General features: G+C 41.2%; 1 protein-coding gene and 1 long non-coding RNA gene across 2 annotated transcripts; one reads left to right on the top strand and one right to left on the bottom strand.

The window, feature by feature from the left end:
- Window positions 1-240: 240 nt before the first annotated feature.
- dcaf11 (ddb1 and cul4 associated factor 11) lies at window positions 241-15,773 on the bottom strand. The gene is made up of 15 exons (XM_030397692.1): window positions 15,542-15,773; window positions 14,896-15,139; window positions 12,994-13,121; window positions 11,669-11,787; window positions 11,314-11,378; window positions 10,994-11,094; window positions 10,673-10,819; window positions 6,945-6,999; window positions 6,444-6,512; window positions 6,148-6,205; window positions 3,614-3,799; window positions 3,224-3,377; window positions 2,637-2,789; window positions 1,612-1,718; window positions 241-1,405 (listed from the first exon to the last, which is right to left on the bottom strand). Exons 2-15 carry the CDS (start codon window positions 15,123-15,125, stop codon window positions 1,313-1,315), a joined length of 1,665 nt encoding a protein of 554 aa, XP_030253552.1. The 5' UTR covers window positions 15,126-15,139; window positions 15,542-15,773; the 3' UTR covers window positions 241-1,312.
- On the top strand, window positions 15,296-19,692 carry LOC115569668 (uncharacterized). Its single transcript, XR_003981596.1, has 2 exons — window positions 15,296-15,469; window positions 19,230-19,692. It is a non-coding gene; the product is annotated as an uncharacterized LOC115569668 (long non-coding RNA).
- Window positions 19,693-19,797: the final 105 nt, after the last annotated feature.

Below are 19,797 nucleotides of genomic sequence, written 5' to 3'. Positions count from 1 at the left end.
TATTTAAAGGAAACTAAATGAAAAAGGATAACTTTTGCAAACCATTTTGCCACTGAGGACGATGTGATGTGCAAATGGACACTCATCTCCACTTGGTTCACCGTTATCAGGATATGAAAGTGTTGCATTGTATCTGTGCGCCACTTCCGCATGTTTAAAGCATGATAAAGCCAATTTAAATGTGAATAACGTGGCTTGCTATCAACAGCAGCAAATACTCGGTAAAAAAGCTTCCGCTTGTAAAATTTTAAGAGAGGTTTTATTGTTTCTGTAAAACAACGGAGAGTGAAATTTGGGCTTTGATATAAACACCTGAAAATTGCATATACAGATCAGTGTGAGAGTTTTGATCCACGCTCACATGTTCAGTCCCTTCACCAAGTCTCAACATATTATGAGTCACATTCAAATCTTTTAAACAGATCACAGGTTTATATTGGCCAACAAACTTCATCTTCTTGTTTCTTTTTTTTCAATCGACTCAGGGCTTGTGTTTACAGAGTTGAGTGCTAACCTGGGATCAATAACAATACCTCAGACTATGGCTGTGTACATACAAGGATTGCCTTCAGACTTAAGGTGGTCCACAGAGAACTGAGCATAACCTCACTGTGAGTTAGACGGTGAAACTAGCTGTGCATTTAAGCATCCTGGTCTATGTGGTGTGCTAGAGATAGACGACATAGGCGACTATCAGAAATGTCCCCTAAACAGCGGACCAAGTGGTGCACCGGTGGTAAGCTCAGGTTTAGCTGTGAATTTGGGTATATTGGGTGTTAAAAAGGTGAACTTTGTACGTGATGAACGCCCGTGAGTCAAAACTGAGCCAAAGTCAGCTCGCTGATTACTATCTGAAAACACTCCCTGAACACACACACCATGAAAATACTATACATTTATACAGAATCATCATTCTCAGTTTCTCCCTGCAATATCCAACAACGATTTCCATGTCACTAACTTATCATTACATTTCCATATCTCATTAAGTAAGTGTTCACAGGACAAATTCAGAAGGTTCGGCCTGTTGACGCAAAACAGTGACGCAAAAACAAAAGAGGAACAGAAGTAGGCCATCTCACTGCGCCCTAGTCTGCACATGACAACGTAAGGCTATAATTGCCTTCCAAATGAACACTTCACAACCACGCTATAATTGTAATCATTAATATCCAGCATTGAATTTTAAAATATTTAAGTCTCTCCCAGTCCTTTTTGAGCTTATTGTCGTCCTGTGTTAGGGCCAGCCTCGCCCCTTCTGTTGTGATGCCACTTCCTCTGACATCTTTTTCTTTTGTCTTCTCTCACCGTCTCAAAGGTGTTTCACCTGTTGCGAGTCCCTCTCTCTCTCCTCCTCTAGAGGATGCGTCTGTCTGTGCTCCCACATTCGCACCGCTCCGTCCCACTGTGGAGAACCAAAGGAGGATGAGGATGAAGGTGAGGGCTAAACTGTGCTGCTGTTTTTAACATCAACTCCATGTGATTACCGGTTATTAGCAGAACACGTCAAATTCATCTGACTTCATTCGAAAACAACTTTGGAAAAATTCCTTTTGCTTCAATTTAATGTGATATTCATGAAGCTGAATAGTTTGCATTAACGGCACTCACAGAGCTGCTGACGATGTTGTCCTCGTAAGGGTGCCAACTGACGTCCCTCACACACGCGTCATGGCCCGACAGTCTGGAGACCACAGCGCCCGTCAGCACGTCATAAACTGGAGACACAAAGAATTCAACAGAGTAAGCTACTAGTTGGCATGTGCTTTGTATAACATCCTCATACACATCAGAGCTGTATTTATTCTCTGCGTAAAAGTGACGACACTGGGTTAACTGGTTTTGAACAAGCCGCAAGCTCTGTGGCTGGAACATGAAGGCAATTAAGTGCCAAAAACTTCCTTGAATGGCTACTTGAGGCTGGCCCCAAAAGTGAGTCAATCCCAACAGACGACCATTTAAAAATACATTTTACAGCTTGGTACATTAATGGTTTTGGTCTCCAAAGATTTTTAAACATTTTTTTAATTTCTCCATTTATTATAACTGTATCGAGGGGAATATTCATTTAAATGTATATTATGGCTTAAAGTTATGCATAATTAAGTGCGGGGGAGCTTTGAGTGACAGCAACCTAGAAGAACAACAACAACTACAATAACAAGATGAAGAACAACACAAAGAAGCCAAAGAAGACGTAGAATAAAAAGACAAAGAAGAGGTTAAAGAGGAATAAGAAGATGAAGAATAAGGAAGAAGAAAAAAGCGAAGACGAAGAACGTGAAGAAGAAACAGAAGACAAAGAAAAAGATGAAGAAGAGTAAGATGAAAGGGAAGAAGACGAAGGACAAGATGAAGACAAAGAAGAAAACAAAGAAGGAAAAAAGTGATGAAGATGACAAAGAGAATGAGGAAGAAAATGAAGACCAAGAAGAAGAAGAAGGAGTTCAACTTAAGGAGTGAAGTTTAGGAGTTATATTCAGACACTGCCAAGATGGTGACAGCTGGAGCCACCAAACCAAACAGCAGAACTGGCTCCTCAGAAATCTGCAGGTGGTGTCATGCAGACTACAACCATGTTTTTTTTACAGTCTGTGGTGCTGACACAGAATAACACGGCACATGGTGGCACTCACTGATGATTTTGCCAGTGGAGCAGCCAGAGTAGATGAACCTCTGTCCAGTGCTGAACTCTGGAGAGAACCGGCAGCGGATGAGGGTGTGCAGAACGCCATGACCGCGGTACGTCATCACAGAGGTGTCGCCTGTTAGCTTGTGTCTCTTCAGGGCTGAAAAGGACAACAGGACCAGGAGGTAAATACACATTTAACTGATCCTAAACATGTAAAATCAGGCATTAAAAAGGGGCAGGGGGGTAAACTACATTATATTTTCTATTTTTAGGTTGCTCCCCCTCTCTCCCTGCTCCATCTCATTATCTGAGCTCCTGTCCTTCACCTCTCCTCCTCCCCTACTTTTTGATAATGGTAATCACTCTTTATGCATGGTTTACTATGGTCTTATACCCTAACCTTCACCACACACACGCACCCACATTTCACCTCTCTGTCACTGGCCCAGTCTCCCTTCTTTTACAACACAATTTCATCTTTATCCCCTTGCTCTTGTCTTCCTCCAGGTAACCTCTACCTCCCCGCCTCCCTCATGACTCATTCACTGCCAGAAGCTTCGTCCTCCCTCTAGTCCTACTCCTCCTCCTCACCTCTTTGGGGAACCTGCTGCCAGCGGTAATCCCAGTTCTGTTGGGTGACAGCCAGGCGGGACGCTGCCAGCCCCTCTTTGGGAGAGAACTTCCTGACGTCCCAGAGCTTGATGGACTGGTCCTTCGAGTTGCTGATCAGGTAGCGTGCATCACCCTGGCACAGTCACGACACAGGTGACCAAATTGAAATTAAAAAGTAAAAACGAAGCAAACCTCAAGGTTTGACCAATACCTTAGATGAAAGATACAGTAAACTTGGCTAATAATGACATTTAATTAATCAACTTCCAACAAGCCATCAGTCATATTTAACTACCCACAAGGATTTAGGGAGCTTTTCATTGACAGATTGATAAAATACCAGCAGCATTCCTCTCTTCTCCTCCCCACCTTGCTGTGAATGAAGGTGATGCCGTCTCGGTGGCCGGCCAGCTGTCCGACAGGCTGCGGTCTGTCCTCCCGCAGTGTCCGTCTGTCCCACACCTTGCACAGCGCATCGTCGCTGCCAGAGAAGAGCAGCTGGGACGAGCTGTCGGCGAACGCCACCGCATTCACGTCGTCCTCGTGGGCATCAATCTGATGAGTAGAGACGCAAAAGAGAGTCAGTGTTGCTGTGTGAAGGGTGTGCAAGCCAGTGAGCGTGTGTGGTTTTCCTTTGTGAGAGACGGTGTGTAGTACACATGCTTGAGTGAAAGCGCTGTGTGCTTGTGCATGTCTGTGTATCTTTAATTCGTGACAGGAAAATATGCAATATGAAAGCTAGCCCAAAGTTTCTAGAACTGATCCAATGTATTTCCAGCTTTAGTTTAAGACAGGCAACTTTTCTGCAAGAAGTACATTGTCACTGTACAATTACATCGTGTGTGACAGGATGTATGTTTTAACTCAGCTACTGTATACCTTGGTCAGAGATTTTGTGACACATGATGACACATTCTGCCATTAAAACTATAAAAATAACACACTGACAGAGATAGTCTGGTCTCTTCATTATCATGAAATGAAATATAAAAATAATAGACTAGAAAAAAAAAACATGCAACTTTAGTGTAGTTTACAGAAATGTAGTTAATTGTTCCATATTAATAAAGAGTGAAGATGGCGATACTCTTTATGAGCCGTGCTGGCACCTGAGATAGTGACGTCAGTAAGTCCCTCTTTTGTCCAGACTGAAATATCTGCCCCAGACATTCATGTGGCCCTCAGGATGAATTGTAATCAAAATGTTCTACTATCGTTTTATCTATAGGCACCAGGTCAAATGTTTTATTTGGTCAGACCTTTGATTTGGGATCAAATACCTGCAAAACTATGATGTTGCCATCAGTCTCACTTGCCCTTCAATTAACACCAATAATAAAAATAAGTTGAAAATTAAGATGTTGAACATCATAAAATGACTGCACTTGCTAGAAATCAGCATATGAGCCTCATTGTTGCGAGCATGGTTGCATGCATGTTAGCATTTAGCTAAAAGCACTGCTGGGCCTCAGCACAGCCTTACAGAACTGCCAGCTGTCTTGTTCTGTTATTTTCAACAAATCCTATGAAAAGACCAAAACCAAATTTTCCTAGAGCCCAAAGTAATGTTTTTAAATGTGCTTCTTTTGTACAACATACGGTCCAAAAGCCAAACATTCTATAAATAACAAAGAAAAGCAGTATATCTTTACATTTGAAGGGGTACCATGTAAGAATTTTAGTTGAAAACCTTTATAAATCAAATTATCGACAGAATGTTAATGAAAAGCAATTTTGACATTATAATGTTGATTTGTTGTGTTGCACAGATATCCACTGACGTAACCATCCTATCCATATCTCAGCACTGGCTCCTCTCGGTCCACAGCCCCTGTGCTAACATCAGCTACAGTTAGCAGCAGTTTGCAGTTACTCTGCTGATAGGCTGCTTGATTTTTGTTTTGCGTATCAATTTGACTTGTGGCCAATTCTTACATACTGCTCAGTTAAGAAGCTGGATCAAGAAAATGTTTATGACTGTATTGCTTAATGATGATTTTAATGATAAAAATAATTCATCAATGATCAAAACAGTTGACATTTAATTTTCTTTCAATTGATTAATTGGTTAATCAACTAATATTTGCAGCTCTATTGAAGACATGAGTAAAACATAAACAAACAAGCACACAGGTCATCTTTCGTTTTCAAAAATGCTAAATAATTTGCTAAAACGGCACTTTTTTTTGTAACATGACTAAAACAAAAGTAAATAAAGCATTTGAGGACTATCTTGGTGCCCTAGAGGTTATTTACAGCAGCAGAACTGTGTGTATGAGATCCACTCAAAATAAACTGCAACTCCAATGTCATCTACTGTCAAAAAGGAACATGTCACCCAGTCTACCAAAGTGGCTCACTGGTCAGTTTTTAGTAGTTTTTGGACAACAGTGGAGCTGAAGAATAACATAAATGAGACTCTGGCCACAGGCGTTATCTGTACGCAGGATCAGTTTAACGTTTGTTTCAGTCTTTTCATAGGATTTATTAAGAATAAGAAAAACATAGACCACCTTCAGACTTATCCTGGGCAGAAAAATGGGGAAAAGGAACAAGGTCAGACACACTGACGCAGAGGTAATGAAACGGACAGAGTGAAAAAGAGCAGAAGACAGTGATGAAGCAGATGGTAGAGGCCAGCTACTGACTTCTACGCAGAGGGGGGTTGTGGGAAGAGGGAGGGAGGAGGGTTAACCCCCCTGTCCCGCTGCAGGGTTGAGCTAGACTGCTACTTTTCAGACGGCAGGGTGGTGTAAAATTTTATGTGAGCCGGCACACCTTCAGGTCTGCTAATGTCTGGCTCACCTTGATCACAAAATGAGGCACAAGAGGTGGACGCGACTCAGAAAGAGGTACAAGCAGACCCACGAGCGAAAAGAGCAAATGCACGCTGACACACTGACCTTCAACGTTCGCTTATTCTGCTCAAGATCAAAAACGTACAGGCAGCCATCGTTTGCTCTGAGAGGAGAGAAGAGAGAGAATGAACACATTCGCATTCAAGGTTTAAATTTAACTGATTCAATCATCCTTTTTTATTAGACATAGGTGTCTTGTCTTTAACAATACAAAAAAATCTACCTCGAACAATCGGCAGAAAAATAAGAGCTGCTTAATTCCACATTTCCAAAAGAGACTTCAGTCCTGGTTTCAACTCTGTCAGCCACTGCCTTGAAACATAAGAGCAAATTGTACTCACCCTCCCAGGATCTCATTGCCATCTGTGGACGCAGCCAGTGAGAACACACAGAACCTCCTCTCATCTGGACTACAAAGCACACACACACACATGCACGCAGGTTAACACTACAGCATCGGCACCGATATTGAATCACAACTACACTGTCTACTGCATGTCATCCCACACCAAAAAAGCTTGATGAAGGCACCATCAACTCTTAAACAATGCTATTGTTAGAAGTGGTGTGAGTGTAATGGCAGCGCTTTGTTGAAATAATGAGCTCTCCAATTAGCAAACGCACGCACACACGCGCACAACACACACACACACACACACACACACACACACACACACACACACACACACACACACAAAGAGCGAGAGGATGAATGTTGAGGTGACAAGTTCTGACAGCATCATTCATCCAGGTGGTAATGAAGGGAGAGGAGGGCCGGCCTGTAGGGAATGACAGATTACCTGCTCCGTAATGCTATAAGTTACTATGAGGGAAACACTAACTTGAGGTCCAGGGCGGTGTGGTTTTCACTGTCTCCATCTATACTGCACAAATGAACTGTGGGGAAGACACACACAGAGAGAGAGAGACAACATCTGAATACAAACAACACATTTTAAGAACACGTACTGGGAGAGCACAACCATGTATTAACAGTCATGCTGCAAATGCTTTTCTGATGCTGAAAACCACAGCTTTGATCTGCTGGGCTACAACAGAAAAGAGAAGTCGTTCTAGCTTTAGTTTGACATTGGCTACCGACGAAAACTTCAGAAATCCTCATTTTAGAAGAAACACAGTAATTCACTCCATCTTGAGCTGTAAGAGATTTCACACATTCATGAATCATCAGCGTCATCGCTGACAGGTGTTGGTGCAAATGACATGATTTTATTGCATCTATAAAATGTGACACATGCTGTAGCGTTGTGGAATTGTTGGCAGAAAGAGGTTTACAAGCCACGGACATTACTTTTATTTTTTTTCTATAATGGGCATTTTTCAGAGCAGCATATAGTGCATGCGTTTCACAATTCAGACAGTCACATGCGATGTGCAAATTAAATGTGATACAGCTTAATCTGCTCGTCCTTTTCCCCCCCTCCTGTCCTCTCTCTCTCTCTGCCCAGGTGTACTACATCTAATTGCTCAATGAGGTGCACCTGGCCTGGTAATGAAGCTTAGTTGAAAGCTCCTGTGCCAGCATCAGAAGAAAGAGGCTTCTGAAGTGGGGGGGCTGTTGGTCGTGCTCACTCTGACTTTGTGTCTTTTTGGTAGTCCTGATTTAGTTTCTTGGTTGTTTTGCAACCGTTTCTGCTTCACTATCTTAATATCAACAATATATCATTTATCGTAATATGAGACTATTTATCGTCTAAGATTTGGAATATTGTTGTATCTTGGTATGACACAAGTGTAACACTGTTTGTGATTTTGAAGGCTGCATTACAGTACAATACAGTCATTCTCTGACCTCAGGGCCCCTGTCCACTTTATATGTTTCTCCAGCAGAAAAGTGCTGGCAGTGCACTTGAGAGTGCTGGTTTGAAGCGCTTGTGCTGTGAGAGAAAAGAGGCTACACACTGGTTTTGATTGACATTAGCTAACACTATGGCAACAGAGGGTGGACTACACAGCTTACAACTGGTGGAGAAAGAAGCACAACACTCAGTGTACGGACTGTGCATGATGTGCGTCAAATAAATTGCCTTTTCTGTCTGATAAAGCTCAGGATAGAACAACACGACCGGAACAAGATTCTCCTCCTTATCTTGGTAACCAGGCTGACAGTTGACGAGTCCCACTTGATCAATTATACTATTGTTTTTTTCTGAAAAAGCGAAATAGTGACGACCCCAGTACCTTTCTAGAAAAGTTGAGATTTTTAACTAGAAACTCTGAAAAAAGATGCCACACTCTCTCATCAGGAACAAGTGAAAAAAAATTACGGTGGTGCTCAGAAAAACACATTATGTGGACATGGGCCCTTACCAGAGTGAACAAAAAAACGTATATAATTAATGAGTTAATATTAACACTACAAGTACCAATTGTCATCCCTATCGACCTGAAATCAATATGAAGGTATTTAGTCTATAATATTGTGATATTTGATTTTGACACACAGTCATAGCATTTATGAGTGAGGAGTATTCAAAATATCAACATATGTACTCTATACTGTCTAAAAAATATCACAATAGTATACTAAGGCCACACTGTCCAGCCCTACTTTAGCCTATTGTGTTTTCAACATTTGTTTTCTTGGCACTGTAGCTCAGCTCACTGCAACATGCTTACGTAACAGGGACAAGAGTTACTGCATCATCAGTAAAAGCTAGAGATGCACCGATCAGGATTTTTGGGGCCGATCACCGATCACCGAAAGCAGTACCTGCCGATCCCGATATTGCCGTTCACCGATCACAGCGTCAAATCCATAAATTCTTCTATATTATTGTCTTGTATAACTTTCATATATTTAATTAATGATTGTTTTTACACAACATTGACATTTTATTATTAAAAAATTGCCCTGAAAATTGCAGGTCTGCTCCAACACTCACCTCTTTTAAATCAAGACTTAAAACATTTCTTTTTGCCACTGCTTTTAACTGAAGCAATTCAAGTCTTTGAACTGCATTATTACTCTGAGTTTTTTTTTTTGTTTTTTTTTAATGTCTTTTAAATGAAATGTTTGTCTTTTAATGTAATTTGTGTGTGCCTGTAAAGCACTTTGAGTTGCCTTGTGTCTGAATTGTGCTATACAAATAAACTTGCCTTGCCTTAAGTATAAAAATTAGGAGATGACAAAGTATCATGAATTGACCACCGTTTTATTGCAGGCTGAGGCAATGTGCAATATTTCACATTCTAGAGACTCTCTTAGAGACAACTTGGACTCAGCTTACATAGAGTAACTGTAGCGTACTAGTGGGAATGCAGTCAGGATGTGAATTTTGTCATTTTAGGGTCAAGTCCATTTGGCCTGCACTTTTTTTTTCAGGGGCACCAAGGCCACATGACAGGACACAAAGGCCACTGAGTAAAATGTGTTGATTTACCTTTCAGACTGATACCATAACATCCTAATTTATAATAAGACATGGATTACGTATTAAAACATTTATTTAATACCAAAATCAAGTTAAAGTTACATTGGAAAGTAGTTTTTGTTAAGTAGGGTTAGGGAGAGGTGAGTTTTGTGACACCACACTGAATATTAATGTTATTGAATATTTCTCCCAATAGAAATTCCCCAAAATTATGGCAAAGCACATTTTTTCCAAACAAAAAATTGTAGAATAACCAGCAGGAGACCACTGATGTGTGGAGTGATTTTGGCGACACTACACTCTGAATAATAGTGAAGTTATTGAATTTTTTGTAGTTTCTCTTTTCAGTGCTGCACTTTGTAGACGGTCCCTGCGCCCTCATCTCACAGCCGGCTGACCATACAGACCAGAGTTAATGCCCAGACGCTCGTTTTGATTAACATACGGTTGTAGCTTGTTGTCTTCCTTACTACGGTAGAAAAGAGCCATGGTTTGTGTTTTAACAAGGTTTCACTTATGAGTTATTGATCCGGGAAGTTCGAATCTGTGAATATATTTCCAACTTTACCAAACTAAATCCTACCACATAAGTCAGTTACGTATCATGTCAAAACCGGCTGCACTCGCTCACTGTACTTTAAGTTTCGTTCTTCTGTTTTGAGACGCTGCTGCTGTTTGAGAGGCTTTCACGTGAGATCATCTTGATGATGAGACTCCACCTGCGCAAACCGCAAACTCACTGAAGTTACTGTGAGTGACTACTGTGCACTCAGGTGGCTGTAATTAAAGGCAAGCCCGCTACGCTGACCAGGCCAGGGGCACAGAGGCCACTGTGGCTGTACGATGAGTTTTTTTTTCACGGGGCATCAGCAAAGTGCGGGGCAACGGCAGCCATGAAATTCCCTCCCTGCATGCAGTCAATGCACTGTCTCTATATTGAAACGTCATCTGATCGGCCTGATTTTATGTATTTTGAGAACTCTGATCAAAACCAATATCGGCCGATTGCAATCGGTTGCCGATCGATCGGTGCATCTCTAGTAAAAGCCACATATGGATGGTATGGATGCTTCTTGGGGGATCACTAGCTGTCCAAGCCATGACTCTTGCAAACAAAACACGTCACTAATTAGCATCATCGACTGATGATGATCTTACAGGTCCCCTAGCCTTACTGTAGTCAGACCAGCTGGAGTAGAGCACGTGTTGTGCGTCAGGGGTGAAGCAAACGTCCAGCACGCTCCAGCCCACATCACGAGCCTTCACTGTTCGCCGTAGGTGAAAGCGCCCCCTGGTTGTGTCGTACAAGCGGATGTTCTGATCTAAAGCGAACAACAGAAAAAGTTTTGTTTTTTTTAAATAATCAAAAGGACTCATTTTTTTAAAATACCTGAAACAAATGAATATGACAACTATCTGTGACTATATGACTATAAGACTAATCAGATCTGATTCAATTCCTCTGGGTTGTCATCTTGGATCTTGGGGTTATTTACCTTGGCAGGCGGAGAGAAACATGTTGCCCTCCTCACTGTACACTCCACAGAAGGCTTTCTGCAGGTATGTATCCTTGTGGGATACATGGTTTGGCAGAAAACTACAAAGGAACCAGGGTGAATATCATTTGACACTTACAGACAGTGTGAGTAAACATCTTGTCACGTTGTAGATTTTAACAAAAAGTATAGCCCAGTCACATGAAAAAGATCATAATGTGCCATTTTTGTGATCTAACTGATTCACATTCAGTCTCCGTGTCTCCTTGTGGTAGCTGTAGTGAAATATTGGAAATGTGTAGAGTTTTAAGAACACTTACTGTGTGCGGATACGACTGCACTCTCCATGGGAAAAACTGGAGCCTCTACATCTGCCTTGTTCCCTCTAAACAGAGAAGAGTTCATCAGAGAAGGGACATCAAACTGGTGAGAAACAATCAGTAATTAAACTAGCCATCACAAACAAAGTAGTTACTTAAGTCATCTCAAGAAAATACGGAAAAAAATCGAGTTGAAATCTTGTTATGCTAAAGAAGCACTCTTAATTGTTTCAAACTGTCTTGTAAAACTGAAAGAAACGAATGAAAACAAATCATCATCATCATCTTGGAAATCTGCGAATTACATTCAAGCATGGACTCTGGTACCAGTTTTATGCTTTCTCTGTGGTCTGACCTCTGTTAGCATGTGGGTGAAACTGTGTCGGCCTTTCTGTGCGGAGGACGCCGTGGCCAGAAGGATCTGAGTCCTGATCTCACTCCGGTCCACCTCATTCGTGTCGGGTTGAGTGTCCACTTGAAAGGTAACACACACAAATCAAACTTTTGCACCTTGTTATATACATTTCATTCTGATTCAACAGTCATATTTATGGGAATAGAATGTTGGTCTTTTCTACAATTCCTACTAAACCATTCACATGGCTCATAAAATAAATATTCTTCTAAAATTCCTGTTTACGTGCAGCTGCGCATACTCCGATTAATGTACAATAACACGTCATGTCTGGTGTCGTAGGTATTTCACAGCTGGAGCGATTTATACCATTTAAATTCTTTTGAGTCAAAATAAAATTATTTTCTTGGTATTTCACCGGTGGCAGACTTGACTGACCATGCGAGCACAACCTCTCTTTTTTCATTGCTTCCAACATCTTCTCGAAAATATCAGCATTGCAATATTTGTGCATGCCTAAAACCTGATCATATCCAAGTCTTTCATAATGTTTAAAAGTGGAAGTGGGTATGTTTCTCCCTGAGAACAGAAATGGGGGCTTTTCTTTGGGGCATGTGCCTCTACCCCAGCTTTGCAAAATGCTGACTCATTGGTTTGTGTATCCCAAAGTATCCATGACGACACACAGAGCTGACCGTAAACAGGAAACAGACAGTGTGTCTGTTTCCTTTTTACTGCTGTAAAAACCCCATTTTAGATGCATATTCAAATTTTAGTGTATACATTTCCAAAAAATGCTCCTAACAGCATATCGCCCGTATCTATCGTCTTAATAGGAAAATTTTAGATTTGGAATAAGGGCTAATTTCGTATATCTTAATGGAACAGGCTGACATGAGCCGTATCAAGTTTGGTAAAAATAGAGGAATGTTAGTGTGCATGTAAATGCAGTCATTGTAGTCAATTTTAATATTTGAATGACCACTCATCAAACATAACTTTGTTTTCTGATATCAAATGATACTGAGGACGACAAGAAACACAGAACTCACAATCAAAATCAAACTGTTAGTTGTTAACTTAGTTTTTGAGAGCTTTATAGTTTAATTTGTTGTACAAAATATTTAAATGTCTCCCTTTTACATTTAAGTTAATGTTTTAGTTGAAACTGACCATCATAAGCTTTCAAATGTGTGTGACTGTTAAAACTGTATGTTTTAGGCAGAGGAGTGATGGCGAGGGGCTCTATAATACTTTAAAGTGAGATAAAATATAGTTATAATATAGTATAATATGCAGTGAAAAGTGTTTGGGGTTGAGGTTACCTGGTGGATTGTAGCGGTCGCCCAGCCGACCCTCCCAGGCTCCGTCGCTGTCCTCATCAGAGTCAGAGTATGACTGGACCAGCTGCAGCCCTGTGGCTCCACTGCCATGGACCAGTCTGACCTGGCCCCTGCACACACAAACTCACATCAGCCCAAGGACCAATTGGTCTAAATGTTAATACAACATGATCAAATCAATTCAACCCTCTACAGCAAAGACTGTACCTAGAGACAAAACAAAAAAACAAAAAGTAGCTAAAACAAAAAAAATAACAGAATAACAAGGAACAGTGGAACAGACATCTTAATGTAATAACACTTGAAATACTCATTCAGAAAACAAAGCTGCAGCTCTATAGCCCAATGGTGAGACACCTGCCTGCACAAAGACTATTGGGCTGCGGGTAAAGCAACAGTCTTCTGTTTTTTCACGGTGCGGCTCCACTGTAACAGATGGGGGATCAGCAGCTTGCTCCAGAGTGGTTAAATGTTAACTGAAGTGAGAAATGAGAGTGCTACTTATTCATTTCAAGTCTTCCAGATCCTCGTTCTTTCTACTTCTGACTCCTCTTGCTGTGTTATCGCTGGAAGCCACTGTCATGGATCAGATCCAAGTGCTGAAAACTATTCTGTTAGTTGTGGTTTTTTGGTGTTATTCGAAAAATTCCCAGCAACTATAACTGAATTAAAATCAACCTGGAATAGGGATGGGAAACTCCCAACCCCCACTCTAGTAAGACTGGAATGTAATGTGATGTTTCACTTATTTGCTCTCTTGGCAGGGAGGGAATAACACTGTAAGCTATCCCTCTACTTTGAGTATCTAATAAACTGTCACATAATAAAGATGTGACAAGTGTTGATTCTTTTCTGAGGGTCTTTTGCAAACTGGAGCCTCCATGGTCCAACGCCATCATGAAGTTAACTCTGTAGTCACACTCCCAGCTGAATGAAGCATCTGTCATCGAAGTTTAAGGCAGCAGTAAGTCTTGATACTTTTCCACTTCCACTATGTATTTGATAGCTTAGGTAACTAGTTACTTTGCAGATTGCAGGCTACATCTGAGCCAAAGAATTTCACTTTATCAGCAATTGAATAAAAAAACAATAATAATCAGAAAATCGCTGAATATCAGATCTGGTAATGCAGAAGTGATGACTGATGTAGACCCATAGTAAACACTTAGCAGCTGTGTCGCTGACTGTGCACAGCACACACACATCCCATATTTCTCCATTGTGTCTCTGGTTACAGGCTGCTCACATACACACAAACACAAAACATTTGTCTGATCCATTCACTAAGTAGTTAAAACACCTTGCAATTATACCTCTCTTCGCAACTGTATCTGTAGCGTGTTCAAGGGCGCACACTTGGTTGTTCTGCTGTTTCCTGTACGCATGTATTCAAATAAACATTACTCTAATTCCTTGTGTGATTAAATGCTGCATGTTAATCTTGTCATCTCCCATTCAAGAGTTTGACTGGCAAAACCGGGGCATATTTTTTCGTGTTTTGTAGTGGTACAGGGTGTAGGGGGTGGTGTCTAACGTAAAAATCTCAATTGGATACAATCAATGCACTACGTCCTAATAAAATTTGAAGTGATGAGTTGATGCTGTGTAGATGCCTTGTGTAATGACTCTCACTCAAGCGCAACATTCATACCGTATAAACTAAATGACCAGAAACATTGAAATGAAAGTACATTTCTGTAAGATGATATACAGCTATTGTATTGCACTGCACTGCAAAAACGGTGTTAATCTTTGATGTGCAACACATTTGGATTTCGTCTCCTTTCGGTTGCACCAAACTGGGTTCAGAAGTGCAGAGTGCGCATGTTGTTGTTGTTGGTGTGTTAACATCAATGCCAGTGCAAGTTTAAACTCTCCATTCACCTCCTCAGTAGGTAAGCCAGCACTTCAGCTAAGTCAACGTCCTCCTCTGATGCCGGCTGTCTGTCTCCTTGCTGCCTGTCAGCCGTCCTGCGGCCTCGGCTGCTGCTACTACTGCTGCTGCTGCTGCTGCTGCTGCTCTGGTTCGGTTCTGCTGGATCAGACTGCTCAGCTGGGTTGCCACTGGAAGAGCCCCTTCCACCAGACATCCCAGAACTGGACTGAGAGCCCATAGACTGAAGAGGGCCTGGCAGGGAGAATAATTTGACATTAAATGACAGTATTAGATTTGTTCACCTGGCGGAAACCAGGTGAACACAAATACAGTGCGTGAGAGAGAGAGAGAAAGAGAGAGAGAGAGAGTGTGTGTGTGTGTGTGTGTGTGTGTGTGTGTGTGAAGTGATCTAGAGGGGAAATGTGAAAACAGAAGTATGGTAACAATGGCTAAAAACACACACCTGCATTAGCTAAACCGATATTATGTCGAGTTATTTGCTCTAGCCACTGTACTTCCACTTTCTCGGATTGACAAATGACGTGGTCGGCACAGAAACCGAACAGCATGTTTGCCCCATAGGTAAGCTTATCGTGATCAAGATAAAGAGGATGGTTTTGTTGAGCTAGCTAGCTGCAAATGCTAACGACTTACCGTTTGACTGTCAAACGGTCTTCTTGACAGCTCGTCAGTCCAGCTCGTTGTCGTGTCGGCACGAAGTTAACAATTTGCCCGACGGGTGACTTCAACTGGGTCCAGCGTGTGACGTTCACCGCACAAAGAAGCAAAAGGTTTGACAGCACAGTGTTTGTTCAGTCGGCTAGCAGCAGGGCCAGTCCGTGAATCGCCATGTTGTTTACAAAAGTGTGAAAAAACCCTGCGCGTGCCCCTGCCCTTTCGCCGTCACGTGATCAGCACCTCCAGACAGCAGCCAGGATAGTAACTCATGGAGCCTACATTAACACAGCCAGTACAGAAAGTACTGAATCTAAAAGAAGATCAACCGAAAAAGAAGATCAACCAAAACAAAACAAAAAGAAACGAGGAATAATCCATCGAAGCCGACATAGGACGATGATCCGGGATGTGCAGCATTACAATATTAAGAAGTCAATGAAAGTTTATAGTTTAAGAGATGAAAACATGCCATGGTGCATCCAATAGATTAATGCATTTTGGTGGGTTTATAACTCTTCGTTTTGCTAATTATCTTTGATTACTCTGTAAACAACATCTGCCCAGCTCATCGCTTTACTTGACAGTATGTATTAAGAGATCATTGTGCTTGGTAATCATTTGGCATCATGTGTGGTTTACTAAATAAACCCCCAGAGCAGAAGTTTGAGTGATGATACTAGAAAAGCCTTCCCCTTTTTACTTGGAGGATGCCAGAAGTTAAAGACATCAGGCTATCTTCATGTGTAAAGGCTTGTGCTTTGTGGGACGGGGGCATTTGAGGCATTTGATCTGTGCTCAGCGTTCCATAATCTCATAATCTGTAAATGTTTGACATATATCTCAATTTTTTTAGCTCCTACACAACGATCTAATGAGCCACAGTTTCTCCGACATACCAGGCTGGATTTCCAGGGCCCTGAGCCCTAGATTCAATGTGTGCCATTTGAAGTCATTTAAAGAACTTTAAATTTCTCTCTCCATCCTTTGGAATACACTGTATGTCAGCTTAATAATAAATTAAATATGAGGGGCCTCTTCACAAATGCTTCAGGACCCCATAGAGAGTGACGCTTGCTCCTGTTATCGTTTTAAATGCAATTTGGTTCACTTCTCAAACTGTTTGGGTTTACACCACACTTACTTCTGGGCTATAAGCATTCTTACAACCTTCTTAGTCCAGGCCTAAGAAAGCAGTCACACTGGCACAATCCTGGTATATTCTTTAGTGGCCTAACTCCGATTTTAGCCAAGGGATAGCTGGCCCTGCTCCAGAGCAGTGTTAGTCCAGAGTTTGTGGGGATATCTCCCACAAAATGATCTAAACATAGGACCAGTTTGAAAATGGGCTAAAATAGCATTGTAGAAGCAATATTGATATTCAGCCAAGAGCTAGTATGACTGGTATCAAAGGGTCAACTCTGCAGTGTCAATGGCCCTGTTGTAAACAGAAGCAATGATTATTTGAAATTGTAGTTTTACATTCCAAAACCCAGTACATAAATTACTAAAAAGAAATCCCCTGTTATTTTCACGTCAGTTCATATAAGAAACCGGTTGGATAGGTTTTGTGGTTTTTTTAACCTTGATCTTTTGTTCTCTCTTACTAACAGCTGATGCGGTCCCCTCTGTGTACAGTAACACATTTTCAATTGAAAAGCGCAACCATGTACAAGTCGCAACAAGTCAGTGCTGTAAATCAGCCCATGTTTAGTTCCATTACAGCTTTTCAACAGTGTTGATGAAACAACCAGCATCGCTAACCCTTAACTATTAAGATTAATAGACCAACACCATTGCTCATGGAGGAGTTTGTCTGTTGTTGAAAATTAAGGTGAGATGTCCGCATGCAGACGTTTGTGACATCATAAACCTGAAGCCAATCATGACTCAGTATGCATCATTGTTCATGGATATTAAACAAGTGTCAATGTGAAAATCTGAGACTTCCAGCACAGAAAAGGTGCATGAAAGTGAAAGCATTTCCAGTGGGAGGAGTGGTGGAGAGTCCATTTCTGTTAATATGTCTGACTGTGCTGTTTTTGGATGCACACCAAAGCCTGGAGCTTCCATGCACTATTTGCCTAGGAATCCTGAGCTGAAACAGAAAAAACAAGAAATAAAAGTCTATCGACTTTTATTTCTTTTGTTTTTTCTATATATAGACAGCACTTAAGCAGACCCTCAAATGCAGTGGGAGTCCATATTTGCTGTGAACGTTTTAGCAAGGAATGTTTCGTGGATTTCTGCCAAGCAGTCCATGGGATTTGCCAAAAAGTTGATTCTGAAGCCTGATGCAATGTCATGCATTTATCCTGGGAACCCAACAGGGCTAAAGCACCTAAGTGTTTATTTTATTGGCCGAAGTTTCTGAAGAAACAATGTTCTCTCAGCAGCTCACTGCCTGAAGGTGTGTTGCCTTTTCAGAGTGTTAGTTGACAACAGCTTGCAGACAGGCTGTTGGAGTCAACATCTGCTTAGGCCTAAGTAGTACTCACATCCCTACAGGTACCGACACACATTCATGTTGTTTGTGTGAACTACATCGTCTGGCTCAGCATTTATCATCAACACCAACATGACCGTCGCCTTGACTCAGAAAAAGTATCAACAATGGTGAACATCACAATAAATCCAGCCATATTGACAACTGCAGTAATGTGAAAGGATATGTCGTTAGTTTTGTGAACTGTTAATACCGGACCACCTCTGCAATGTTTAAGCTAAGGGTTTAGGTGAACGTTCAGCAAGATGATGTCACTAACACGAGGGTTGGATCTAAAACATGCATCGCAGGGAGCCCCCAGGACCAAGATTGATGAGCACTGCCATACACGCTGTGCCTATAAAAAGTATTCAGCCCCTTAATCGTTATGTATGCAATCACTCATTTTACATTATATATTTTTAATTACTTTAACATTAAAGAGGTTTTTTTTTTGTACATTAATCGTGATTCCATTTATGAAAGCCAATATGTTAATTTTGTCTTAGCGTTAGCCGGCATTAAACAACGAAACATTAGCTAGCATAAGAAATGTTATCTTTAGCTTGCTAGCGTTAGCAACATAAGTTGTGCAACACTTGCAACCACTCGAGGGTGCAGATGATTGGAACAGCTGTGGTGTGAAAAGAGATGCAAAGGAAGGGGGGAGATTGATGGTTGAATTTAACCAATGACACTGTTAACTTTTTGTAAGTAGTTTATCTAGTCTTTATTTGCGTTCTATATGAAGGCTGTATTGTATTGCCTTCTATATTAGACATGCATCCAGTGATAATGAAATATTAAAAGGGTAGACCTAGGCTTGGTATAAAAGGTGCATATGATGTGGTCCCAAAAGGCTAAAGTTGTTGAAATATCCTACTCTTAACATCTATAGGTCTATTCATTCAGGCTTCATGTTGTAACTTTAATGAATGTGCTATTTTTGAGGGGGGCAGCTGCATTATGTTCAAAAAGAGCAGATGTGGCTTGTCAGTGTAGTCTTCCTGTGACCAGGACTGTGTGGACCCAGCTGTCAGAATGAAGACTGATATACAGGAGAAGCCTTGGTGTGTGTGTTCTCTCAAAATACTGTTGATTCCTCTCTGTTTGAACATATTAACCCTTCTATTACTTTCTTTGAAACTGAATAAAATCTGTTGTTCCGTGTGTGGATCGCAGGTGTCCAGAAAAAGCCGCCCACAACAGGTGCTGGTGTTGGTCAGTAGAGACGAGACCAGCAGAACAGTCCAAAGAAGGGCTGATTTCAACCTCTCAGATGCCTCCTCCATCACCTCCGACTGATTGGTCACCGCCTGAAATTGAAGATGAAGACGGATGCGTGACCGCGGTGATTCATCCTTTGTTTCAAGTCTCTCCCTCAGCATTGTTGTCGCCACAGTACTGCAGGAATGTTGGAGGAAGAATTTGTGCTGCAAGTTGCAGAGCAGACAATTGTCTGCATACTAATTAAAAGTATATTGCTCAAGAGTTCATTTAGTGCTTTCGCTCATCTATTTCTTTTCTAACATCGCTTTTAACTTATCTCATTATGATGAGAAAACATCTGTTGTTATTGTAAAAAAAGGTTAAGTCACTTTAACAAGACAATGTCTACGCCATAATAAATGTTTTGTCATGATAACACATACATCTCTTGTTTTGAAAACAGAAAATTAGATTTTCTTTGGTAATACCAGATTGTGCCTTATTTTTTATGGTATAGCTCATTCTATAATCTCCTATGATG

This window comes from Sparus aurata, chromosome 19, assembly GCF_900880675.1.
Source record: "Sparus aurata chromosome 19, fSpaAur1.1, whole genome shotgun sequence".
In the NCBI taxonomy this organism is placed as follows: domain Eukaryota; kingdom Metazoa; phylum Chordata; class Actinopteri; order Spariformes; family Sparidae; genus Sparus; species Sparus aurata.
The sequence above is the reverse complement of the archived record's forward strand: the minus strand, read 5'-3'. Positions and strand labels throughout refer to the sequence as shown.

What these genes read in the sequence shown, in the direction of transcription:
- dcaf11 (XM_030397692.1), bottom strand. Translation starts at nt 15,125, where the DNA reads ATGGGCTCTCAGTCCAGTTCTGGGATGTCTGGTGGAAGGGGCTCTTCC. An exon ending in GCAGCAGGTTCCCCAAAGAG is followed by an intron (nt 2,790 to 3,223) that starts GTGAGGAGGAGG and finishes TGTCCTTTTCAG; the next exon opens with CCCTGAAGAGACACAAGCTA. An exon ending in CTCCACTGGCAAAATCATCA is followed by an intron (nt 1,719 to 2,636) that starts GTGAGTGCCACC and finishes TTGTGTCTCCAG; the next exon opens with TTTATGACGTGCTGACGGGC.